Here is a 27,798-nt window from a genome sequence, read left to right on the forward strand (position 1 = left end):
CAGTCAGCATAGTACCACCAACTATGATGTATAAAAATGAGCAGAATTATTAATAAAAATTATTAGAATTTAGTTATATATAATGAACATATATGTACATAAAATAGTATATTTACTAATGCATATAATGAACTAAACATACAAATATTATTACTATGTATGTGCACATGAATAAACACATATACATAGATATATATGTATGTATGTGTGGACATGGATAGAAAAATTGATAGAGAGTCCAGCACAGCTCTGTCTCAATAAATGGTAACTGGTATAATTATGCTACCTTTCTGTCATCTTTGCCTGGCCATATACCACAGCAGTTAAGAACATGGTCTGAGAGGTCAGTTAGATTCTGGGTACTCTTTCTTCAATATTTCTGTTTGGAACATACTTCTGTTTGTTTATTCACTTGTAAAATGGGGATAATAGTGCTGCCTACCTCTTTGTATTGTTATAAAGATCATTCCTGAACACCACTGTATTTTAAAATTTCTTTTATTTCATTTCATTGGGATGAAAGCTTATGAATCCATATGTAATGATGAAGCTAGGTAAAGTAGGCTCCAATTTGGCAGAACTTTTTGAATATATAAAGAGTAGCCTCAGGCTAGGTTTGTTTCTCTTTTGTTGCATCCATTTCTTCTTCTCCCCTTGCAGAATCTATCCTTTGTAAGGGTTACTTTTTTTTCTTTATCTCATAGATATTCTTGGCTGAAGTCACCAACAATGTCCTTTTGACATTTGCCTAAGTTTAATGAAAGCTGGGCTCTACACACGTTTTATCGATCATTTGAAATCACCTTTCAGCTACACAAACTCTTAATGGCATTTTTCATCTGATTATTTCTCAAGGTATAGATTAAGAGATTTAACATGGGAGTTATCATACTGTAGAATACAGCAACTGCTTTATCAATAGGTAAGGTAACTGCTGGTCTCAGGTACACAAATAAGCAGGGCACAAGGAAGATGATGACTGCTGTGATGTGAGAGACACAAGTGGAGAGGGCCTTATGCCTGGCTTCCAAGCTATGGGTCCTTAAGGAGTGCAGAATGACCACATAGGAACCCATCAAGAGGAGAAAGTTTAATAGACAGAGAAAACCACTGTTGGCAGCAACAAAAAGTCCTAGAGTGTGAGTGTCAGTGCAGGCAAGATCAAGCAAAGGATTCAAATCACACATAAAATGATCTATGACATTAGGGCCACAGAAGGGTAACCTGATGATGAAGAGGATTTGTATGGTTGAATGAACAAGGCCTCCCATCCATGCAACTCCCACTAGCAGGCTACACACCTGCCAGTTCATGATAGTGGTATAGTGCAAGGGCTTGCAGATGGCCACATAGCGGTCATAGGCCATCACAGTGAGCACGATGACATCAGCACCTGCAAATATATGTTCCCCAAAGATTTGGGTCATGCATTCATTGAAAGGACTGGTTTTCTTTTCATGGAGTGAATCTATGATCAGTTTAGGTGTAGTAACACAGGAATAGTAGGCATCAATGAAAGAGAGATGAGCCAGGAAATAGTACATAGGGGACCCCAATAATGGGCTGGCAGTGATGGTGACCATGGTGAGCACATTTCCTACCATAGAGACAATGTAGACCACCAAAAACACAACAAATATGATATTCTGCATATGTGGATTCTGGGTGAGCCCCAGTAGAACAAACTCTGTCACATTGTTTCTATTCTCCATGTCCTCCTGTTATGGTTAATTCTGTTACCTAAAAATAAAAAAAGAAAAAACAAAAAACATTTTTATGAGCTCAACCTTGAATTCATTAAGCCTCTCAATGTAATAAATAATAAATGCCTAGATTCTAATGATTTCTGAATTCTTATGTATTTTTTTTTTTTGAGATAGAAAAAAAGAGTCTGATCTCTTGAAGATTCCTCAAATTCTCTCCTGGGGGAAGGTGATTTTTAAAATATCGACATGAAGAACTCTATGCAGATAGAGGTAGGAGATGCTCTGTGTGCACGTAATTATGTGAAGCAGTAGATCTCACACATATAGCTAAGCCTGAAAAGAAAAGTAGAAAATGCACCTAGAGGGTACGAATTCAAAATTAAGGAGTTCTCCCTTTATTGTTAAGAAAGGAGAAACCAGTAAAGGTAATTGAGAATATGAGGGTAAAGATAAAGATGGATTTGAGAAAGTGGGAATCTTGGGTATAACTCTAGTAAAGATCTTTGCGTGATCTGAATGAAGTAATGTGAGGTTCTGTATGGAGATAGAAGCCAGAGAAAAGAACTCTGGTTCCAGACTATATATAATTGTTGACATAAAGTGTAACACGTTATTGGTGTTGGGAAAGAAATGAAAGAGTACAGGAGCTACTGTAGTGGATTTGTTAAAGCATGTTGCCTAAATCCAACACCTTTATAATAGCTGATAATTACACTTTTAATGATTGATTTCTATATGCATGGCATGGTAACAATCTGTATGGATGCTATTATTTCATCAGTTTTGCAGATGAGAAATAATCTCTGAAACTCATATTAGTAATTAACAATAATATTATTATAATGGTATTAACTAAAACTTACTGAACACTTGCTGTGCTCTCAGTGTTTTTGCAGACATTGGTCAGTTAATTCTCATTGCAAATATGTGATATGATCATACTATCATTTTATCATTATTTTACCCATTAAGAAATAGAAGCATAGAGAAGTTAAGGACCCTGCCCATGATCAAGCAGATAATAAATGTCAGAACCATGTTTAGATTTTTCCTCTGCATTCTTAACCCATGCTCTGTATTGTTATAACACACAATGATTAACTAGTAAACTGTTTTTGACACAACCATAATAACTATGACTTCAAAGGCATATATATCAAGTAAATTCATCAACAGACATGCAAATACACATATAAACACACACATGATACACACACAGGATAATTTATTAGAATACCCAAATATTAATAACTACGTGGCACCGCTTTCATAGAAGGTCTATTTATCCTCTTGTTTGCCTCACCCCATTCCTTCTCACCTCAGTTCCCCTCCAAGACATAATCCCACAGATTCTTCTGTCGAGTGTGGAAGATGACAATCCCAGTGGTGAATTATGCTGTTTTGAGAATCAGAATGACCAGATAAGAATCTTGCCTTTCCCCACCTGCCACTTCTTGATCTGGGGTGTATTTCTTCCCACCTTACATCCTTGTTTCCTCTAAGATCAAGTGAGAACTATACTGTCTACCTCAGAGGCTGTTATGAGAACTGACTCAGGAAGCATTTATGAACATATTCACCACACTGCTGAGGACACACGAAGGACCTTCACTTATTTTTTTACTGTTTGTGCAGCCAGGAGTAAGAAAAGTTGACATTTTGAGCAATAAAACAGTGAGACATTTAACCATGCAGTAAACTGAGCAAGAATCATCTCCAATTTTACTTTTAAAGAAGCCACAGCAGTTGCACAATGCACAGCAGTTGATCCCAGGAAGACTTCTTCATATTCCTGTTGGTCTAAACAGGTGATGATTTATATCACTTAATAGCCACATTATGTCTTTTTGTATGTGAAGTGTAAATTTTGTTTGCATTGTCATGGTTAGTCATAATTATTAAAATAAGTATCTCATGGTAAAAGAAGGGTATCTGGTGTTAGAGACCTGGGTCCATAAATTTCTTTATCTTCATGAGCCTCAAACTTTTCCATATGTCAAATTAGTTTAATGATATTTACCAACTATCTTTTGAAGAAAGGGGTGAAGATGAAATGCTCTATTACTCTATTTGAAAGGTATTGAAACACCTGATTACTATGTATGGAAAGGAACCATCTTTAATAAGCATCAGCACTATTGAAAATCTTACCTTCTGGTCTTAGATGATCTTCATAATATTTGAGGGTGTTCAGAAATAATCCTGTCTTCAAATTGACCTCCTCTTGGGATAAGTAACTTTTAATATGAAAAAACATGACACACTCAAAAGAGAATGTTCAGATAATTCAGTATCAGATCAACAGTGGATATGTAAGTCTTTTTATAAGTTTAAATCTTTCCTTCTCACCTAAAGCCTCAAAATGTTTTCAAAGAAAACCCTGGACTTGAATTTAGAATAGTTTCACTTGGAACATTATGGAGAAATGATCTTGTATAGATGGCTCTTGTCCCATAGGCAGGAGGTAGAATATGTGGTGGAAACTCATTCAAATGGGTCATTCCACCCTTGATGAATATTGCTCTGGAGATGTAAACAACAAAAAAGACTTTTTCACCTGCAATGCATGGATGTTTAAAGAGGTTTCCACAAAATTTCAAGGACCTTGTCTTTTAACTGCTATTTTCTCTCTCAGGAATTAATTATCTGTTTTGATGGAAAGGCTTTGTCTTGGAAGCAGGTATTCTGAAGAGACATACTTGAGAAGCAATCATTCTTGATTGGGGAATTGTATTCTCTGCACTTGTAACCATAATATGTGTCACCTTTGTCTATCTGAACCTGGGTTTCTAAGAAAACTTAATGGCTTGTGAATAGCAAGGATGGCATAATTTAGCATGGGGACCTGTGATGTTAACTGTGCACTCAAGTCAGAGAGAGAATTTCTGTCTTCTTATCAATATTAAAACATTTCTGAGAAGATAGTATTGATTCCTTGAGAGTTGACCAGTGAGGGCATAAAATTAATGGAAGCCATCTCAAAGTAAACTTGAATTCAAAACCCTTTTTCACATCCATCAGAGGGCTATGGAAGTAAATGGAAATTCTAACAGAAGCCATGTAATTTATCTTTGGGAGCCATGTGATGATCATCACGGAACGCTAGGCAACAGCAGTCATACATAGGGATATCGAAAGCACAAGAAGGGAAGCCTAAATCAAACACAAGTATTTTTCCACAGTCTTCACATTTTGTATTAATATTTTCTTTTAGTTATTCTAGGAGGTGATAAATTATTGAGGTTTTGGTTTGCATTCCCTGATAACTAATGATGTTGAGCATTTAAAAAAAATATTGTTATGTGTATACCTTTTCAGGGGGAAGTTTTTTTTCAAGTTCTTCACACAATTTAAAAATGAGTTCTCTGTTTTATTACTTGTTGCTTTTTATATATTCTAGATATATGTATTTTGTCATATATATATATAAGATATTAGTATACAAAATGTTATGCAAATATATATATATAATGTAAATATACATACACATATACATCTTTTTTCACCTAGTCTATGCATGTCCTTTTATTTTTTAAAAGGGATGATATGTGATGATCAGGAATGATTGACAGGCTTCTATTATTTTTAGGTTTTTTTTTTTTTTGGGGGGGGTGCGGTACACCAGGTTCAATCATCTGTTTTTATACACATATCCCCGTATTCCCTTCCTTCCTTGACTCTCGCCCCTCGAGTCCCCTCCACCCTCCCCGCCCCAGTCCTCTAAGGCATATCCCATCCTGGAGTTGGGCTCCCTTTGTTATACAACAACTTACCACTGACTATTTTACAGTTGGTAGTATATATATGTCTGTGCTACTCTCTCGCTTCGTCTCAGTTTTTTTAATAGTTTATGATTATTGTGTCATAGCTTATAAATATTGATCTACCTCAAGGTCAATAATGTTTCTTCTAGGAATTGCATATGTTTAGATTTCACATCTAGTTGTCTGATTCATTTTATATTAATTTATGTGTATAGTATACAGTAGGGTTTGAAGCTTTTTGGTATTTTTTTGCATATGAGTGTCTTATTCACCCAAAATTTGTTGAAAAATCTATTTTTCTGCTTTGAATTACTTTAATAACTTTGTTAGAAAATTCATACGTTTAAATCTCCTTATGAACATTCTGTTTCGATAGTGCACAGCTTCATTTGTGGAGTATGTTTTGAATTTAGGTAGAATAAGTTCTCCAGTTGTGTTCTTTGTAAATAAGTTCATTTGCATTATTTTTTTTAGATTCAACATGTAAGTGAAATCAAATAATATTTCTCTTTGTCTGATTTGCTTTATTTAATATGATAATAAGTCCATCTATGTTGCTATAAATGTCTACTTTCTAAGCAGTGTTTTCTGGTTTTCAAGTATGTCTTGAATATATTTTTAAAATGTATCCCTCAAATTTCTTCTTTTAAGTATTATTTTACATATCATTTTGTGTTATTCACTAGTTTGTTGTGCATTTCATGGATTACACATATAAATGATATCCTACAGTATTTATCATTCTTTGTCTGACTTATTTTACTTACCATAATGCCCTTCAAGTACACCCATGTTCCTGCAAATGGCATTATTTTATTCTTTTTTAGAGCTCAGGCATACTCCACTTGTGTGTATGTATGTATATACCACATTTTCTTCATTCATTCATCTGTTGATGGGCACTCCATAATGTTTTCCACAATGGCTTCATGAATATACATTCCCATCAACTGTGTACTCACAGCTTACTACTATTTTACATTCCCACCAGCAATGTTATCCAATTGCACTTTCTTGATGGTGTCTTTTGATGTTTAACAGTTTTTAATTTTGATGGAATATAATTCTTCTATTTTTATTTTGCTGTTTTTGATTTTGTTGCATTTTTAAGAAACCATTGGTTAATCCAAGGTCATGAAGATTGCTCCCTATGTTTTTTACTAATAATTTTATATTTTTAGTTGTACATTTGGTCCTTGATCTATTTTGAGTTAATTTTTATGTACGGTATGAGGTAGGGTTCCAAATTCATTCTTTTGTATTTTGATACCAGTTTCTTAGCACCACTTCTTGAAGAAACTATTCAATTCCTATGGAATGAAATTGACAACCTTGGGAAAACACAATTGACAATAGATGTATGGGTTTATCTCTGAACCTTTGATTCTATTTTTTGATCTCTGTCTCCTCATTCTAGTATACGGTTTAAGTACTGTATCTGTAGTAGTTTCAGATAGAGAACTTTGAGTCCTCCCAATTTGTTCTTTATTTTTCAAGAATGTTTAGCTCTCTGGGGTTCCTTGGAGATCCTCATGAATTTTAGGATCAACTTTTTCTTTCTGCCAAAGAAGACGATTAGTATCCTAAGAGGAATTAAATTGCACCTTCAGGTCACATTGGGGAGTATTATCTTCTTAATTATACTATTTGTTTAATCCAGAAATGTGAGATGTGTTTCTATTTATAGGTCTTCTTTAATTTCCTGAAAATAATATTTTATACTTTTCAGTGTAAAGGACAGCTATTAAGGGGGAAAGGGAGATGAAGATGTTTGTGATTTTTTCTCTGAAGGCAATTACAGGTTTACCTGGAGCTCTTTCCTTGGGAACAAGCATAGGTATTGACTTCACATTTTTCTTAGAAGGAAAGAAGAAAGTTGAAGGCCCCTCTTTGCCCTGCCCAGTGTCCTAGCTGTATTCACTGAATATCCTCAAGGTCTGTCAGTGGTCCCTTCCTTAACTTACACATGTTCTTTCTGAATGGATTCCTAAGAACTGTTACCATTTTATGCTCCCCAAATTCTTTAACTATCCATGATTTTTTGCTTTCAATAATTTTACGTAGTTCTGAATGCTCCCCAATTATAATTTCATGTTAAATTTGTGAGATAACATGCATAATGATTAACCTTTTAATAGTTACTCCTAAATCCTAAATCCATATATTTTACTTTAAGTTCTATTCTTTCAACTACAAATAATTTGTAACTCTATTCAGACTTTCTTAAAGTCTTCTTCTTTACTTATAATTAGCTATTTTTCAAGCTGCTTCTTAGTCCCCATGCAAATATGCTTTCCTCATGCTCTCCCTTCTATTCTTCCAAACAACCAAGTCATAATTTAATTCAACTCAAAATCCATCTTGAAAGCTTTCACTTCAAAATGTTTAGGCCCACTGCAAATTGGCTTCTGGCAGGCTATACTCTCCTATATCCTGATCTGCTCATTTCACTGAGATTCTTGCCCCATGTGCCTCAATCAAGTGGGTACAGGTTATATATGACTGGCCTTAGAGTTTCTGATTTTTGACTAAATTAGTTTTGATTAACTTCTCAACCATGTTCCTTCCAAGTCCCTAACCAAACAACCAAGTCATTGGTCAAAACTCATGTATCAGTATGCATTGCACATCTGGACATGTCTTCTTTCAAGTAAAGTGAACAACCAGGTGCACTGCCTGAACTTGTACTCATTGGGAGGATTCCCATCACTACTGACCTTCAGGGATTTTTCAGAATGGGGCTGCAGTGCTGCAGCTCTCCACTTTTGGGTTATACCTGCTTATCATTGCAGAACTATGTGTATAAATGTTGCAAATCTTCTCATCCTCTTTCAACTGATCATAGTTAATTCCCCCTAAACCCATAGGTGTAGGCAGGGAAAGTGAAGGCATAGTAATGAAAGTGGGGACCATGAGCATTTTTACCACTTCCCCATGTAACTTTGCCTTCATGTCCTTCTTGGGTCAGATCACGTATATAGCATCTCCATTGGATGACATAGAACTGCTGTGTACACCCAGCCTTATGGTTTGATGGGTCAGATAACACCAAGTTCATGATGTGCAGCTCAGTTTGCATAGTATCTCAGGCCATGGTTAAGTGTTCAGTCTCTATTAAGGCCCACTAGCAGGCCAAGAGCTATTTCTCAAAAGGAGAGTAGTTATCTGAAAAGGATAAGAAGAGTTTGCTCCAAAATCCTAAGTGTCTTCCCTGTAATTCACATGTAGAGGCCTAACATAATCTCCGGCATCCCTATCTGCCACTGACACATCAAGCTCCATGGAGCTACTGGACCATTTCTCCCAAGTGGCAGATATGTTTATGTGACAGCCTGGTTCTGTTGTAGAGCCCTTTCTTTTCTGGGACCCATTTGAAACTAGCAACTTTTTGAGTCCCCTGATAAATGCACCAAAGCAAAACACTGAAATGAAAAAATGTTGCATCCAAAATTCAGTGAGGCCCACTGGACATTGTGTGACTTCTTGGTTGTACAAGGGACAGATGGAAGATATTATTTTCACCTCTTACAAATGCATTGTTATTTTCTGTCCTGTTTTCTGTTTTTTTTTTTTTTTTTTTTCATCTCTCAATAGATCTAAGCTCCAGGAGGTCATCATTTGGATTTCTCTTTATTCACTACTGAAGCCTCAGCAACTATCTATGTGCCTGATACATTTCTTGGGCTCAAAATTTTTCTTCTTTAATGAATGTAGAACAAACAAGAAGAAAGGAATATGTTTACCTTAAAATTCTTTTTTGTGTAGACAGCTACATATTTTTAAAACTGTTTTTCATAACAAAAGCTAACTTAGCAAAAGAAACACAAAAACAACCAATGTTTATAAGATGACAAAATCTTTCTAAGAGCAAGTAGAATATCAAGTTAAAAGATTTGTTCATATAATGACACTAAGTTTCAATTTCCTATCAAATTGTGGTTTCCAAAAGAGAAACAGTTAGAATTCTTCTTTGATTCTGAAAAAGCCAAGGGAGAAAAAATTTCCAAGTCTCCACTAGTACTTTTTTTTATTTGTAATTTAGTGAATGTTTTCATTTTCTTTTATACTCACATTTTGTTTCATTCAGTATTTATCAGGCACCATCATTGTGCTACTTGCAGAATTATTGTTATCAAGTAGGCAAGTACTTTATGGAGTATGACTGTTTATTTAATACATTGAACTTCCTATTTGACATTAAAATACCCTTTCATTTGAATCACTCTTTCTCATGCTTTTTAATCCTAAGTTGCTGACATGAACAATACAAAGTGATTCTTGATGCTGAAAGTATATTTTGAATTGGTGTAATATCTGTTACTTACCACTTAGAGGTTAAATAACCCACTGCCTTTGTATTCCTAAAGTAGTCACACACCACAGTGTTTCAGTCAACATAGCAATACCAACTATGATGTGTAAAAGTGAGCAGCGTTATTAATAAAAATGATTAGAATTTAGTTATATATAATGAACATATATGTATATAAAATAGTATATATACTAATAAATATAACTTAGTAAATATACAAATATCACTACTATATATGTGCATATGTATATATATATATATATATATGCACACCAAGCCTTATGGCTTTGATGGGTCAGATAACACCATATATATATATATATATATATATATATATATATATATATATACACACATATGACAGAAAAATGGATAGAGAGTCCAGCACAGCCCCGTCTCAATGAAACATAACTGATATAGTTATCCTACCTTTCTATCATCATTGCCTGGCCATATATCACAGAAGTTAAGAACATGATCTGTGAGGTCAGTTTAAATCTGGCTATCGGTTCTTCAATATTTTTTTTTAACATACCCTTTTCTATTTGTTTACTCACCTGTAAAATGGGGATAATAACAGAGCCTACCTCTTTTTATTGTTATAAAGATTACTGCTGAATATCACTGTATTTTTAAATTTATTTTATTTTGTTTTATTGGGATGAAAGGTTACAAATCCATATACAATGATGAAGCTGGGAAAACTAGGCTCCAGTTTGGTAGAACTTTTCAAATATGCAAACAGTAGTCCCAGGTTAGGTTTTTCTCTCTTTTGTGCATCCATTTCTTCTTCTCTAATTGCAGAAGCTGTGATTTATAGGGTTTTTTTTTCTTTATCTCATAGGTATTCTATGCTGAGATCACCAACAAAGTCCTTTTGATCTTTGAATAAGCAGAATGAAAGTTGGGCTCCACACACATTTTATTGATCACCTGAAAACACTTTTCTGCTACACAGTCTCCTAATTGCATTTTTCATCTGGTCATTTCTCAAGGTATAGATTAAGGGATTTAACATGGGAGTTATCATACTATAGAAAACAGCAACTGCTTTCCCAATCGGTAAATTAGCTTCTGGTCTCAGGTACACGAATAAACAGGGCACAAGGAACAGGATGACTGCTGTGATGTGAGAGACACAAGTGGAGAGGGCCTTGCGCCTGGCCTCCAAGCTATGGGTCCTTAGAGAACACAAAATGATCACATAGGAGCCCATCAAGAGGAGGAAGCTTAATAGACAGAGGAAACCACTGTTGGCAGTAACAAAAAAATCCTAGAATGTGAGTGTCAGTGCAGGCAAGATTGAGCAAAGGGTTCAGATCACACATAAAGTGATCTATGACATTAGGGCCACAGAAGGGTAATCTGATGATGAAGAGGATCTGTATGGTTGAATGAACAAAGCCTCCCACCCATGCCACTCCGGCTAGCAGGCCACACACCCGCCAGTTCGTGATTTTTGCATAGTGCAAGGGCTTGCAAATGGCCACATAGCGGTCATAGGCCATCACAGTGAGCACGATGACATCAGCACCTGCAAATATATGTTCCCCAAAGATTTGGGTCATGCATTCATTGAAAGGGCTGCTTTTCTTTTCATAGAGGGAATCCATGATCACTTTAGGTGTAGTGACACAGGAATAGCAGGCATCAATGAAAGAGAGATGGGCCAGGAAATAGTACATAGGGGACCCCAGTAATGGGCTGGCAGTGATGGTGACCATGGTGAGCACATTTCCTACCACAGAGACGATGTAGACCACCAAAAACACAACAAATATGATTTTTTGCATCTTTGGATTTTGTGTCAGTCCCAGGAGAACAAACTCTGTCACGTTGTTTGTATTCTCCATGTCCTCATGTTATGGTTAATTATGTTACCTGAAAAATAATCACATTTTGTGAATTCAACCTTGAATTCATTAAGCCTCTCAGTGTAATAAATAACAAATGCCTAGATTCTAAAAAGTTATGAATTCTTATGTGTTTGTTTTTTTTTGGGGGGGATAGAAAAAAAGGATTTGATCTCTTGAAGTTTCCTCAAATTATCTCCTGAGGAAAGGTGGTTTTTAAAATATAAATGTGCAGATATCTGTGCAAACTGAGGCAGTCAATGATCTGCGCACATATTATCACATGAGATGACTCAGAGCCTAAGGTGAAGCAGTAGATCTCACACACATAGTGGCAGCTAAGCCTGGAAAGAAAGGTAGAAAATTCACATTGAGGGTATGAATTCAAAACTAGGGAATTTTCCCTTTATTGTTAGGTCATAGGAAGACAGGAAAGGTAATTGAGAATATGAGTGTAAAGGTACAGATGGATTTGAGATAGAGGGGATCTTGGATACAACTTTAGTAAAGATCTTGTGTGATCTAAATGAAGTAAGGTGAGGTTATGTATGGAGATAGAAGCCAGAGAAAAGAGCTCTGGTAGCAGACTATTTATAATTGCTGAGATAAAGTGTGACAGTTTATTGCTGATGGGAAAATAATGAAAGAATACAGGAGCTACTGCAATAGATTTGATGAAGCACGTTGCCTAAATCCAACACCTTTATAATAGCTAACAAATAAACTTTTAATGATTCATTGTCGCAACCTGTGTAGGTGGTATTATTTCATCAGTTTTGCAAATGAGAAACAATATCACAAACTCATGTTATTAGCTATTAACAAAAAGAAGAAGAAGAAGGATAGTAATAACGGTATTAACTAAAACTTGCTGAATACTTCCAGTGCTCTAAGTGTTTTTGCAGACATTGGCTAATTAATTCTTATTGCAAACTTCTGATATGATCATACTGTTGGTTCATGCTTATTTTAAACATTAAGAAACAGAAGCATAGAGAAGTTAAGGATACTGCCCAAGATCAAGCAGATAATAAATGTCAGACCTATGAATATATTTTCCCACATGATTAACCCATGCTCTATATTGTTATAATCACAACATTTAACTATTACAGTCTTTTTGATATGATCATAATGATTATAATCACTTTAATACAACTTCAAAGGCATATATATATATGAAGTAAAGTCATCAGTGGACACACAAAAACACATATAAATGAACAAATGATACACACACAGTATAATATATTGAAATACCTAAATGTTAGTAACTATATGGTACTGCTTTCACTGAAGTTCATTGTTATCTTCTTTTTTTCCTCGACTCCATTTCTTGTCTCCTCCATTTCCCTCCAAAGCACAATCCCACAGACTCTTCTGCAAAATGTAGAAAACAATGGTCTCAATAGTGAAGTAAGTTGTTTTGAAAATCAGAAAGTCCAAATAAGAATCTTGCCTTTCCCCACTTGTAACTTCTTGATCTGGGATATATTTCTTCCCACCTTACATCCTTGTTTCCTCTAAGATCAAGTGAGAACAATAATGTCCACCTCATAGTCTGTCACGAGAATTGAGTGAGGAAACATACATGAACATTTCCACCACACAGCTGCAGACACACAAAGGACCTTCACTTTTTTGACTGTCTGTGCACCTTGGTGTAGGAAGAATTGACATTTTAAGTGATAATACAAGAAACATTTAACCATACAATACATTGAGGAAGAATCATCTCCAATTTTACTTTTAAAGAAAACACAGAGACTTATATTATCCATAGTAGTTGATCCCAGGATGAGTTCTTCATATTCCTGTTGCTCTAAACAGGTGATAATTTACATCATTTAATATTCACATTATATATATATATACATATATATATATATAGTGACACAGTTTTTCTTTTTAATTTTTATTGGAGTATAGTTAATTTACAATATTTTGTTAGTTTCAGGTGTACAGCAAAGTGAATCCATTACACATATACATATATCCACTCTTTTTTTTTTTTTTTTTTAAGATTCTTTTCCTATACTGTATAGGTCATTACAGAGTATTCAGTGGAGTTCCCTGTGCTATATAGCAGGTTCCTTTTTATTTGTTCTTTAAGCTCTTTATTGGAGTATAATTGCTTTACACTGTTGTGCCAGTTTCTGCTGTACAACAATGTGAATCAGCTGTATTTATCCATATATCCCTATATCCCCTCCCTCCCATGGCTCCTTTCCACCCTCCCTATCCCACCTCTGTAACTCATCACCCATCATTGACTTAATCTCCCTGTGTTATGCAGCAGCTTCCCACTAGCTATCTATTTTACATTTGGTAGTGTATATTTGTCAGTGCTAATCTCTCACTTCGTCCCAACTTCCCCTTTGCCCCCACCCCATGTCCTCAAGTCCGTTCTCCACATCTGCATCTTTATTCTTGCCCTGTCACTGGGTTCATCAGTACCATTTTTCTAGATTCCATATATATGTGTTAGCATGCGGTATTTGTTTTTCTCTTTCGGACTTACTGCACTCAGTGTGACAGACTCTAGGTCTATCCACCTCACTACAAATAACTCAATTTCATTCCTTTTTATGGCTGAATAATATCCCATTGTGTATATGTGTCACATCTTCTTTATCCATTTATCAGTTGATGGGCATTTAGGCTGCTTCCAAGGTCCTGGCTATTGTAAATAGTGCTGCAATGAACATTATGGTACATGTTTCTTTTTGGATTATGGTTTTCTCTGGGTATATGCCCAGGAGTGGGATTGCTGGGTCATATGGTAGTTCTATTTTTAGTTTTTTAAGGAAGCTCCATACTGTTTTCCATTGTGGCTGTACCAATTTACATTCTCACCAACAGTGCAAGAGGGTTCCCTTTTTCCATATCCTCTCCAGCTTTTTGTGTGTTTATGGTATATCTTTTTGTGTGTGAAATGTATTGAAATTTTGTTTTCATTCTCATGATTAGTCTTAATTATTAAATGAAGTATCTCATGGCAAAAGAAGTGTGTTAGAAGCCTGGATCTTATAAATTTCTTAACCTCTATGATCCTCAAATTTTTCCATCTGTCAAATTCGGTTAATGAGATTTACCAACAATATTTTGAACAAAGGCCTGAAGATGAAAGCTGTATTACTCCATTTGAAAAGTGTTGAAACATAATGATTGCCATATATGGAAAGGAACAATCTTTTTTTTTTTTTTTCTTTATCTGATTTTTTTTTTCACGTATTGTATTCTTTTTTATTTTTTTTATTTTTTTTGGGGGGGGGTACACCAGGTTCAATCAACTGTTTTTATACACATATCCCCATATTCTTTTATAAGCACCAGCACTATGGAAAAGCTTACCTTCTGGCCTTTGATGAAATTCGTGATATTTGAGGGTGTTCAGAAACTGACCTCCTCTTGGGATAAGTACCTTTTGATATGCTAAATATAACACTGTCAAAAGAGAATGTTCAAATAATTCAGTATCAAATCAACAGTAGATAATTCAGTCTTTTTATGAGTCTAAATATTTCCATCTCACCTCAAGCCTCAAAAATTTTTACAGAAAACCCTGGACTTGAATTTAAAATGGTTTCACTTGGAACACTATTGAGAAATGATCTTCTATAGATGGTTCTGGTCTCATAGGCAGGAGGCAGACTGTGTGGTGGAAAAACATTCAAATGGTTCATTTCACCCTTGATGAATCTTGCTCTGGAGATTTGAACAGCAACAAAGACATTTTCACCTGCAATGCATGGACATTTAAAGCATTTCTTTTTCCACAAACATTCAAGGAACTTGTCTTGTAGCTGCTATTTTCTCTCCAAGGAATTAATTATCTCTTTCAGTGGAAAAGCTTTGTCTGAGAAGCAGGTATTCTGGAGAAACATGCTTGAGAAACACTCATTGTTGAGTGGAGAATTGTATTCTCTGCAGTTGGAACCAAAAGATGTGAGTCCCCTTTCTGTCTGAACCTGGGTTTCAAAGAAAGCTTACTATTATGTGAATAACAAGGATATGATAATTCCAGCATGGGGACCTGTGATATAGTTAAGCTGCAGACTCAGAGAGGAAACTTCTGTTTTCTTATCAATTTTAAACCTTTTCTGGAAAACTAGCATTGATTGCCTGAGAGTTAGAGCAATGAGGGCATAAAATTAATGGAAGACATTTCAAAATACCTGAAAGGAAAACCTTTTTTTTTCCCCCTACATCAGAGGTCAATGGAAATAAACAGAAACTCTAATAAGATCTGGGTAATTTATCTCTGGGACCCATGTGACGGTCAGCATGGAACACTAGACAGCATTAAACATGTGGAGAGATATCTAAAGTTCAAGAAGGAAGGCCTAAATCAAAGAAGTATTTTTCCACATCCTGGACAATTTTATTTTTTATTTTTTGTTATTCTAGGAGGTGTGCAGTGATAAATTATTGAGGTTTATTTTGCATTTCCTAATGACTAATGATATTGAGTGTTTTAAAAAATATTGTCATGGGTATATATTTTGGGGTGGGAAATTCTTTTCAAATTCTTTGTACAATTTAAAAATACGAGTCCTGTGTATCTTATTAATTAGCTGTAAATGCTTTTTATATATTCTAGGTATATTTATTTTGTTATGTACATTATATGTATAAATAATAAGTATGAGGTATTTTTATACAAAATATTCAAAAGTGTATATATATTTACATATGTATATATATGTAACGTAAATATATATACACATTTGTTTTCCTAGTCTGTTAATTTCCTTTCATTTTTTAAAGGGATGACATCTGATGAGCAGGAAACCTTGACAGTCTTCAATTTTTTTAGTTTCTCTATTGTTCATACCTCTTATGTCATATCTAATGAGTATCAATCTACCTCAAGTTCAAAAATGTATCTCCTAGAATTTTTATACTTTTAGATTTGACATCTAGTTCTCTGACTCATTTTGCATTAAATTTTGTGTGTAGTGTGAGGTATTGGTTGAAGTTCTTGAGCTTCTTCTTCTTCTTTTTTTTTTTTTGCATGTGAATATCCTAATGATCCAGCATTTGTTGAAAAATACTTTTTCCACATTGAATCTCTTTGATATATTTGTTAGAAAATTAATAAATTTAGATCTATTTGTGAACATTTTAATATGTTTAAATAGCATACACTTGTTTCTGCGGGTTTAAGAATATGTCTTGAATATAGGTAGAATAAGTTCTTCTTCTGAGAGTGATTTTTCTATTCCAGTTTCCTTTACAATAATATCTTTCAACATACTTTGTTCACAGTGCCTTCTCTTGGTCATAAATTCAAATCAAAATTTGGGAGGCATTTCATGGCCAATATTTTTCCTGGGTGTTAGGAAACCTAGATCAGGAGAGGATTCTGTTCATAAGCCACTCAATGTGCTAATTTTGGATAGGCCCTGTTGAAAATCCAAAATTCTCTGAATTGCCAATTTTACTAGTCCATTATGTTCTAGGAAAATTTTCCCTTCTCCCTTCTTTCTATATGTAGAGTTGCACTATTATAATTATTTTATGTAGATTTATATATATGATTAACTGCCTCAAGACATTTAGCCAGTGTTAATTATGTCAGAGGCCTGGTTACACATTGAGTAATGCAAAAACAATAATCTTACAAAACAGAGAGAATAAAAGTAATACAGCTATTAACAATAAAGTCATAAAAAGAGATTTACATCATGAATTTCCAGAACCAAACCAAGTCTCTAAAAGATATGCAAAACTAAGAAGTGGATCACTTAAGCCAGAAATTAATTTTCTGTGTGGGTCAGTAATTGCTTTATATTGTAGAATTTATCTGGTATTAAAACAAACAGAGCCAAACAAAACAAAAACAGCATTCAGTATGAATCATAGTGCAGATGACCCCTTGAGATGCTCTAAGGATATGGAGGGCCATGTGATTTTGTAACATAGCTTTCCTCATCAGAGCGATCCCAGAATTCAGTAAGTTTGTAGCCTGGTTACTGTCATTCATGGCCTTATGTGTGAATTCTGTTAAGATTTCTATGTAGGCAATTATATCTTCCAGTACTACTGTAGGCATAAAAAATAGCTGTTAAATCATTATACCAGCGAATTACAGATCTCTTGGTCCATGAGGCTCATTTTAGTGGCAAATTTTCTTGGGTCATAACTAAATTAGCACACAAGTGGCCTTGAGCACAAGGGAATCCTAAAGTACATCTTCCTATCCACCTTGGCAGAAGGCAGGGCCATAGATTGGTACCTCAAAGCCATTGAGTTTCATTAAGTGTGACCCAGGATATTTTTGGTAGTGTGACCCAATATGTTCCACATTAATCACTGTTTTTAAGGACATGATATATTAGCATTTTTCGTAAGGCACCCAGCCTAATATATATATATATATATATATATATATATATATATAAAGTATATATATTTCCCAACACGGGGGGGGGGTGCTTTATACTTAAATGACCATTGCCTAATGTTAGCCATGTAAATTCATCTAATAGTTGAAGGATGGACCTTTCTAGTAATTAAGTTATGTAAGTTATATTTTTGACTGAAATTTAGCTCATTGTTTTGATTGAGCTTTTGTACCTTTAAAGGAAACTCATATTTATGGCCAAGGTCAGAATAAATATGTTTGGTTGGCCAAGTGAGGATGTCTCATCTAGTAATAGCAGTAGTGGCCTAAACAGAAGTAAACCTTTATCTTCTAATATAAATTTTCTCAAGGCCATCTAATCAGAGACTTGGAGAGGAGAAACTCACCACAGTAAACTAGAGGTACTGGTTGTAGGTAATTGACCAGAAACCCAACAATTTGATTGGTTCTAAAATTTATATAGGATTGTGACCAAGACGCAAATACCTTTGATTCATATGCAAAAGTCCAAGAAATCAAGAAAATATTTTAAATAATCATACAGATTCAGCATCTTGGGATACCTGTCTACTTCTAATATCGTCTTCTTCTCATCCTGGTGTGGATGTTTCTTTTCTGTTAGAGCATTATTTTAAGGTGAGTTTGAGGTCACCAGTTTTCTATATAGACCAGTCCAGTACAGGGATCCTTTTTAGGTGGAGAACAACAGTTCCAAAATCAATTCCCTTCAGTATTGCTGCACATGATCTGGTTAAAGAACCCGATGAAGACATTTCCACCTAGATTAAAGAGAGTCCTTTAAGTGTTGCCATTTCCATAGTTCCCTGGTTTTAAGTCATGGGGCTTCTAGTATTCATTGAAAGATAGATTACTTTGGAACTTCCCTGGCAGTCCAGTGGTCCTTTCCAATACAGGGGGTATGGGTTCAATCTCTGGTTGGGGAGCTAAGATCCCACATGCTTTGCCACCAAAAAACCAAAACCTAAAACAGAAACAATATTGTACCAAATTCAAAAAACTTAAAAAAATAGATTACTGCAATAAGCTTCAAACACAAGCTAGAATGTCCTGTTAATTCAATGAAACACTTGCCCTTTTAATAGTATAGTTTTATATAATCCTTTATTCATTCTCATTGGTCTCCCCATGATAATCTCAAAGACCAATGTTTCCCAAAAGGAGTGGATCTAAGGTTGAGGGGGACCAATCAAAGGACCTTGGGTCAGGGTAAGAGATAGGAATCCGTAATTTTAGGTAATTGAGTTTTAATTTTTCTATTTGTTCTTTCTTCTAATACCAGACTGGTGGTGATGAGCACAATGGAAATGCTGTTTAATAAGCCAAATCTTAAAAATTTCTTTAACAATTTGTCCAGTGAAATGAGTTTCTCTATCACTATGTAGTTCTGAGGGGATTCACAAAGGGGATCACTCCTTCTAAAATAAATTTCCCTACTGACTTTGATGTGGCCCTTCAGCATGGGAATGTTTCAGCCCACTGTGAAAAGACACAAATCATATATATATATATTTATTGATAACCTTGAGAGGGAGGCAATTGTGTGAAATCAATCTGTTTAATTTCAAAGGGACCTGCAGGTAATGGAAAATATTCTTGAGAAGGTGCAACAGCTTCCCTGGGTTACATTTTGCTAAATCTTGAATAGAATCTCCAAGCCATTGAAGAGGAAACTTCCAAAAATATACTGTTTACCCATAATACCATTGTATATGGGTTTCAATGAGTTAACCCATAAATATATTGTATTGAGCTCCAAAGAGAATGATAGGCTTCCTGTTTGGGCCTATCCACAGCTCTTTATCAGAGTTGAATCTTAATCCCTTCTGTGTCCAGGTGTCTTTTTCTTTTTCTGACACTATTTTCTGAAACTTGAACAATATGTCAGTAAGTTTACTGGGAGGCTGAAAGGGAAAGGCAGTGGTTAGTTGGTTGTCAGTGTTTTGTAAAATCTTTATAGACACATTAGAAATCCCCACCATTTGCACTAAAGTATTACTCTGAGAGAGGGAGACTTTGATTCTGGTAGGGTTTTAAGACTGAAAACTATGGCTCCTGTATCTATTAGGGCTTTAATAATTTTCTTTTTATTTTCATTTGTACTTCCTCCAGGGGAAGTAGAGTGGATAAAAGAAAAGTTTCACAGTGTTCCCTTGGAGCAGCCCTATTCTTGTTTAGGTTGGTCTTCTGATCTGAAATACAGTTTGCCCTCAATTTATTTTTTTCATTTTGCTACAGTCACTTATCTGATGACTATTGAGTTTTTTTCTATCATAAAAGCAAATGCTAAATTCCTTTCTCAGTCATAATTGGAATGGGAATTTTTTAACCATTGACTGACCTTAATTACTTAATTGGCACAATTTGAGGTTTATAATTTTTATAGATGTATTTTTTTCCTTCCTTGTAATGGTTTTGGGAAGTTAATAGGCTAGTTTGATAAGGGCCTTTGTGTGTAATGAGGACCAACCTAAACTGTCTTTGTATTAGAGTAACCAATTGCTTGTCTCTGCTTTCTAAGACAGAGTTGAGCAAATGATCATTTTGTTGGTTAGACAATGATTCATGTATCATACCAAAGTATTGTAGTTTTTCTTTTTAACATTCAGAAACTAATAGCTGTATTAATTGATATTAAAATATGGGCTTTATAAGTTTGGATGATTAATTCAAATACTTAGAAAATCCCAATAGCTATTGACCAGGATCGGGAAATTCCTTTGCTAAATTTATAAGTTCTACTCAGGTCCAAGGTGTCTACATAAGCATGGAGATTAGTTTATCTCTTCTTGTAATAGTTTTCTCCTTAAAAGGAGATATAATTACTTCTGATTTTATGTCTCCTTTACTTAGGGAGGGGAACCAGCAGGGGGTGGGTGTGATGAATGAAAGGGATAGCATCTGGGTTAGGCCACTCAGGTGAAATAGGGTGTAAAGGGGGAAGAGAGGGCAAGAAAGTGTTAACCTTTGTGGCATTTTTAAAATGCAATATTGTTTCAAGCAGTTTTTGTTGGTTTTCTAGAAAGAAGTTTTTAATACTTTGTCATTTACTCTTTTAGAAGCTTCTAAATACCAGTATAAATACTCATTCCATTCAGTCTGTTTGATCTTATGTCTGACTTTCTCTAGCTGCATACACAGACACACAAATAGTTTTGGAATGTCAAAAGTGCCCTAATTTGACCAATTTAGTTCGAGACCTCCTTTAGTGCAGTTTCCACAATCAAGGAAGTATTTGCAAGTGTGAATTCCATATGCAGTATACATATGGCTGGAGTGTTAGCTGGAGGTTGGCAATGTGTTGGTCCTTTTTCTTTCATCTTGGAAGCTTTGTTCCCCATTCTGTGGCCTGTTGTTCAAGATCTTGCGTGGACCAGTGTACAGTTTGTGAGCTTAACTCCTCCAAGTGTCACCTTAGAATCGTATCAGCTCTGTAATGTGTGTTGATTTCTTTCTCAGGTAGCTTAAGACCACTGTGGGAGCTGGTATCACTGAATGGTCAGCTCTTATGTGTGTCCCTGGCCAACTACATTTTTAATTAAAATTAGTGGGTTTCCTTTTAGGGACAGCTGCTAGGTATGAGGACTCGCCTCCACCATTCTCACAAGTTTCTCAGTTGCCTGAGAAAGCAGTTACCAGCTGGGAGATGTCCCTTCTTCAGATCTGAAACCTCTCATGAGATATTTTCACTTTTATTGTGATGAATACTATTACAATAGCCAATTTAAGGAAAAATAAAAGGCTAACTGATTATCAAGTCCAACCCTCCTTAGTGTCTTTCAAGGGAGCAAAATCTTCCCAGTCTTTCAACAGAGGATATTCCTCTCAGTGTCTAAACTGAACAAATTCTTCCCAGTAACTTTCAAATGAGGCAACCCAGGTAACTCTTATTGAAACTAAGTTTCAAGGCAAAACTGCTGCTCCATGCAAGAGTTTAACACCCCCAGAAAACAAACAAACAAACAAAAACAAACACACACACACACAACTTAGAACCACCAGCCAGTAACAGGAGATTTGAGACCCACAGGAGACTCACCCAAATTCATCTGGACTCAGGAAGGATTTGGGAGTTCCCAAGAGGCCTCCACTAGTATCAAGGCTCTGGGTCCTCATACAATACAGGCAAAGGAAAGGAGTCTGATCTGGGTCGATTTGTTGGTCACTTAAGTAGCTGCCAGGAAAAAAAAATGGTGCACATAAAAATTGGGAATGCTAGGCTTCCCTCGTGGTGCAGTGATTAAGAATCCACCTGCCAATGCCAGAGACGGGTTCAAGCCCTGGTCCTGGAAGATCCCATATGCAATGGAGCAACTAAGCCCACAAGCCACAGCTATTGAGCCCATGTCCCACAACTACTGAAGCCTGTGTGCCTAGAGCCTATGCTCTGCAACAAGAGAAGCCACCACCCTGAGAAGCCTGTGCACCTCAATGAAGAGTAACCCCTGCTTGCCGCAACTAGAGAAAATCATACACGGCAGCAAAGACCCAACACAGCCAATAAATAAATAAATAAATAAATAAATAAATAAATTCATTTTTTTTTTAAGAAGAAAGTCTACTGGAATCAACAACAACAACAACAACAAATTGGAAATACTATTCTCAATAATTCAGCAGGCTTACTGAGAACTGTAGCCCAGATGGCAGGCACTTAGATAGCTCTGAGGGATTTGAAAGACATAAGGGAGGAGCCAGGATATATAGCAGTTTTTGCTAAAAAAAAACAACAAATGTAGTCAAAATGAAAAGGTTACCAGTAATCATAAGTTAATGATTTTACTACTTTTCTATCTCTGGGAAGATGCAAGAGTTAGGTTTATTAAAATCATCCTTTAATATGCATCTTAACTGTCTACAGCCATATCCTGTTTTTCTCTGTTCTGAATATCCCTCAAGGTACACCACTGCGGGCACTGCAGTGGCTGGTGACTTGGCTGCAACATCCTTTGTTTATTATAATGGCAAGTGACATCCTTTTCCACAAAAAATAGTTTAATTGAGCTGTAATTTCTTTGCTGTGTATTTTCTTTTTTGGCTTATTAAGAGACCTTATCAGCCTGCTATTGGCTTATTAAATTATTATATATATATTATAATTCTTACAGTAATACTGTGTTGAATAAAATATTGAGAAAGAAAATCTCAGTCTGAACAAAATTTGACTTTCCCAAATCAAAACACCCATTGCAGATAGGATTGTGGCACTTTAGATCTTCCATAATGCTTTAGAGTGTTTGGTTTCTGACTCTAAAATGGGTATATAATCTCATTAAGCCTAAATACAATTTATTTCTCCATGTTTGATTAATTTATTCATCTCTTCTTTGATATTTATTGTGAAAAAGATCAGGTGCTCTAGTTGTGAGAGCCATATGCTCGTTTACTTATTCTTTCTTCTAAGACCAGATAAAGTCTGTATTTATCCTTTTATTGATGATGCATTGAAACATATTACTGAAATTTATGGTTTTGTAAGTGATTACCTAGAAGTAAATTGTCAGACCATAACACTTGACCACATTAGTGGGTATTGTCAAAAAGTGTTTCAAAATGTATGTACAAAGTTACACTACTAACAACAATATAAAAGATTTTCATTCCACATAATGGTAGTTTGTATTGTTTTCTCTCTCCTCTTGATTGATTTTTGGCAGGTTTCTACTTTTTTTAATCTTTTCAAGAAATGAACTTTTGGTCTTGGTCTTGCTTTCTCCTTAAGATTGTTAACAATGTCATTGATTTTTTTCTTTATGTTTATAATATTATATCAATATTTTTATATTTATTTTTTCATAATTTCAGGTTTTAATAACTAGGGTGTTTAGATCATTTATTAGCAAAATATTGTATTTCTTAATGATAGAGGTTAAGTTGCTACACTGTCTATAGTTTTAAAAATGACAATAAGGGCATATTAAGAACACACTAAGATTAGTAAATTCAACAATTTATATAAAATGGAGAAAATCCAAGAATTATATAAACTAATGAAGTGCATTAAAACAAATGTTATGTTATTTTCCCCCCTTTTCTTCACAGAATGATATGAAAGCAGGACAGCCAGAGTTTCTTGAATTGCTCTGTCTGACTAGAGCATTGTGGGATCTTCAAAAAATAGCACCTGAAACAGGCTAACCCAAAGATGAGAACTAAAGTTATAGCCAGACAATGCCCAGAGGCACCAGAAACATTGCCATGGACAGGGGTCAATGGCATTGGTGTGGGGGGATCTGTTTAGAAATGCTATAGGAATATTATTTCTTAGGGTTTATAAAGACATTAATTCTTGCATTGGTATATGAGTATGTTCTGCTCTGCTAAACCAAATTTCATTTAGGCATAGGCATAAAGTATATGACTCCTGGGACTAAAAGTGAATGTTTGCTTTCACAAGAATTTCAAAATAATTATTTTTTTTCCAGTCTGACCATCCATTTTGCATCTCTGATGGTTAATGGATATTTAAGTTCCACTCACCTTGCAAACCTATATGTAAAACCTAAACTGATATAAATGTTCTAAGACATGGTGAGAATTTCCTTTTGTTTTCTTTGCTTTAGGAGACATATGACAAAACATATTTCTATAATTTATGTCAAAGAGCATCCTGCCTATGTTTTCTTCTAGGATTTTTATAGTATTCAGTCTTAAATTTAGGTCTTTAATCCATTTTAAGTTTACTTTTATGTATGATGATGTAGAATGTTCTAATTGTATTCTTTTTCTTTTTTTAAGCTCTTTATTGGAATATAATTGCTTTATACTCTTGTACCAGCTTTTGAGGTACACCAAAGTGAACCAGCTGTATTTATACATATATCCCCATATAGCCTCCCTCCAGTGACTCCCTCCCACACTCCCTGTCCTGGCCCTCCAAGGTATCACCCATCATCGAGTTGATTTTCCTTTGTTAATTTTATTTTTTTATGTGTGTCTGTCCTGTTTTCCCAGCACCACTTATTGAAGAGACTGTCTTTTCTCCATTGTATAGTCTTGCCTCCTTTATCAAAGATTAACTGACCATAAGTGTGTGAGTTTATTTCTAGAATCTCTTTTTGGTTTCACTGACTCATATGTCTGTTTTTGTGCCAGTACCACACTGTTTTGATCCCTTTACCATTGTAGTATTGTGTGAAATCTGGGAGTGTTATGCCTTCAGCTTTGTTCTTTTTTCCTTAGGTTTGCTTTGGCAATTCTGGGTCTTTTATGGTTCCATATAAATTTAGGATTATTTGTACTATTTCTGTGGACAATATTATGGGTAATTTCATAGGGATCATATTAAATCTTTAAATTTTGGGGGTAGTGTGGCCAATTTAAAAATCTTAATTCTTCTTATCCAAGATAATGGTATATTTTTCCATTTCTTTAAATCATCTTCAGTTTCCTTTATCAATGTTTTATACTTCTCAATGTATAAATTTTTCATCTATTTGTTAAAGTTTATTGTTAAGTATTTATTTTTTATGCAATTTTAAAAGGAATTTTTTTACCTTCAATTTCTGATATTTCATTATTAGCGTAAAGAAATGCAGCAGATTTCTGTATGTTAATCTTGTATCCTGCTACCTTGTTGAATTCATTTACAAGTTCTAGTAGTTTTTGTATGGAGTCTTCAGGCTTTTCTGTATATAGTAACCTATCAGCTTCAAATAATGACAACTTCTCTTCTCTGCCAATCTGGATATCATTTATTTATTTTTCTTGTCTGATTGCTGTGGCTAGGATCCCAATACTATGTTGAGTAGAAGTGGTGAGAGTGGGCTTCCTTGTCTTGTTGCAGATTTTATCAGGAAGGCTTTCAGCTTTTCATCATTGAGTGTTATGTTGGCTGTGAGTTTTTCATAAATAGCTTTTATTATGTTGTGATATGTTCCTTCCATACCCACTTTGGTAATAGCTTTTATGCTGAATGGATGTTGAATTGTATCAAATACTTTTTTCTGTCTATTGAGAGGACTATGTGTTTTTTATCTTTTCTTTTGTTGATGTGGTGTACCATATTGATTGATTTGAATATGCTGAACCATCCCTGTGATCGTGGGATGAATTCGACCTGATTGTGCTGTATGATATTTTTGTATGTGTTGTTCGATTTGGTTTGCTAGTATTTTGTTAAAAATTTACATCTATATTTGTCAAAGATATTGGCCTGTAATTTCCTTTCTTGGTATTGTCTTTGTCTTCTTTTCACACCAGGGTGATGGTGGCTTCATGGAATGACTTTAGGAGTGTTCCCTCCTCTTCAGTCTTTTGGATGAGTTTGAGAAGTATCCATGTAAGCACTTCTGTGTATTTTTGGTAGAATTCTCCAATGAAGCCATTTGGTCCTGGATTTTTGTTTGTAGTGAGTTTTTTTTTTTTTTTTTTTTTGTTCTGTTTTGTTTTTCTTTTCATTTTTTATTTTTTTTTTATTTTTTTGGATTCTATTTTATCTCTCATGATCAGTCTGTTCAAAGTATCTGTTTCTTCTTGGTTCAGTCTTGGTTGGCTGCATTTTTCTAGAAGCAGGAATGGTTCCTTCTCTCTTCTCCTCCTGGAAGCATAAAGGGATTTTTCTCTGATGCTAACCTGGGGACATGATCGCTCTCCTGGAGGTAAATCTCACAATATTCTGGGTGCCTTCCTATAACCAAGTCTTCCTGGAGTTCTTAATTCTTACAGTTATCCACATTGAGCCTCCAGAAATTCATGAATTGTAGTTCAGATTTTTGTTCTGGGAAATTTTCTGCTCACAAATTTCTGCTCTGATCAAGAATGCTACCAAGTTGGGGGCTGGATCAAGATGCTCAAATAGAGGGACATGGAGCTCACCTCCTCCCACAAATACATTAAAAACACATCTACATGTGGTATAATTCTCATAGAATAGCTACTGATTGCTGGTAGATTCTCATAAAACCCAAACTGCAAGAAAGATCACTACATAACTGGGTAGGATAAAAGAAAAAAAAATGGAGTTGAGAAATTGAGATGAGACTGCATCCCTGGGAGGGAACTGTGAAACAGGAAATATTCCCTCACCCTGAGAATACCTTTGACCACAGGGAGATCAGCTGGGACAGAAAGGTAGCTTCAGAGGCTCAGAGGGGGGTGCAGCAATCGGTTTACAGTAGGCAGAACATCTGGATACCAGCATAGAGCATCCTGGCTACCTCACTGCCCTCCCCAGCCCAAAATACACATCTGCTGGTACACACAGAGGCTGGGTAATAAGACTTGTGCTTCTAGTGGCAGACCCAGGAGGAGAACTGGGTTGGGCTGTGCGGAGACAGCCTGAAGGGCCTGGAGTGTGGTCCAAGCCACAATCAGGGGTGTGAGCAAGAAGAAGCCTGGGTCCACCACTGAAACACTATCATTAACATATATGTTGGAATGGCTAGGTGGGGCTCCCCATATCCATCTCATTCTCACTGGGCTCACAGTGGATGCAGTTTTGAATACAGGAGATCTGGGAGGGCACAAGTGTTGGCAGGTTGCCCATGTACAGGGGCAGATTTGAAATCTGAACTAATCCCCAGGGGCCACATGACTTTGGAAACAGGGCTGAAATCTAAGTTTCCCAGTTGCTGTGCACTCCGTGGATTTGCATGCTGCAGGTGGCTCTGTACACTCAGTACCTGCTGAACATCCAAGGGCATTACTGGTGGTCCCTTAGCTCAGGCGGGTCCAACACAGGAGCTGCAGGCTCTGTGTGCTCACACACAGAGGCCAGGCTGGGGTTTGGGCTGATGCCATAGCTCCCACTGTAGATCCAGATGCTCAACTACAG

At 35.5% G+C, this 27,798-nt stretch overlaps 1 protein-coding gene and 1 pseudogene across 1 annotated transcript; both read right to left on the bottom strand.

The window, feature by feature from the left end:
- Positions 1 to 806: 806 nt before the first annotated feature.
- On the bottom strand, positions 807 to 1,712 carry LOC130849718 (olfactory receptor 4C46-like). The gene has a single exon (XM_057728845.1). It carries the CDS (start codon positions 1,710 to 1,712, stop codon positions 807 to 809), a length of 906 nt encoding a protein of 301 aa, XP_057584828.1.
- Positions 1,713 to 10,704: 8,992 nt separating this feature from the next.
- On the bottom strand, positions 10,705 to 11,635 carry LOC130850084 (olfactory receptor 4C46-like; annotated as a pseudogene).
- Between the last annotated feature and the right edge of the window lie 16,163 nt (positions 11,636 to 27,798).

The sequence above is a fragment of the Hippopotamus amphibius genome, chromosome 3, assembly GCF_030028045.1.
Source record: "Hippopotamus amphibius kiboko isolate mHipAmp2 chromosome 3, mHipAmp2.hap2, whole genome shotgun sequence".
Taxonomy (NCBI): domain Eukaryota; kingdom Metazoa; phylum Chordata; class Mammalia; order Artiodactyla; family Hippopotamidae; genus Hippopotamus; species Hippopotamus amphibius.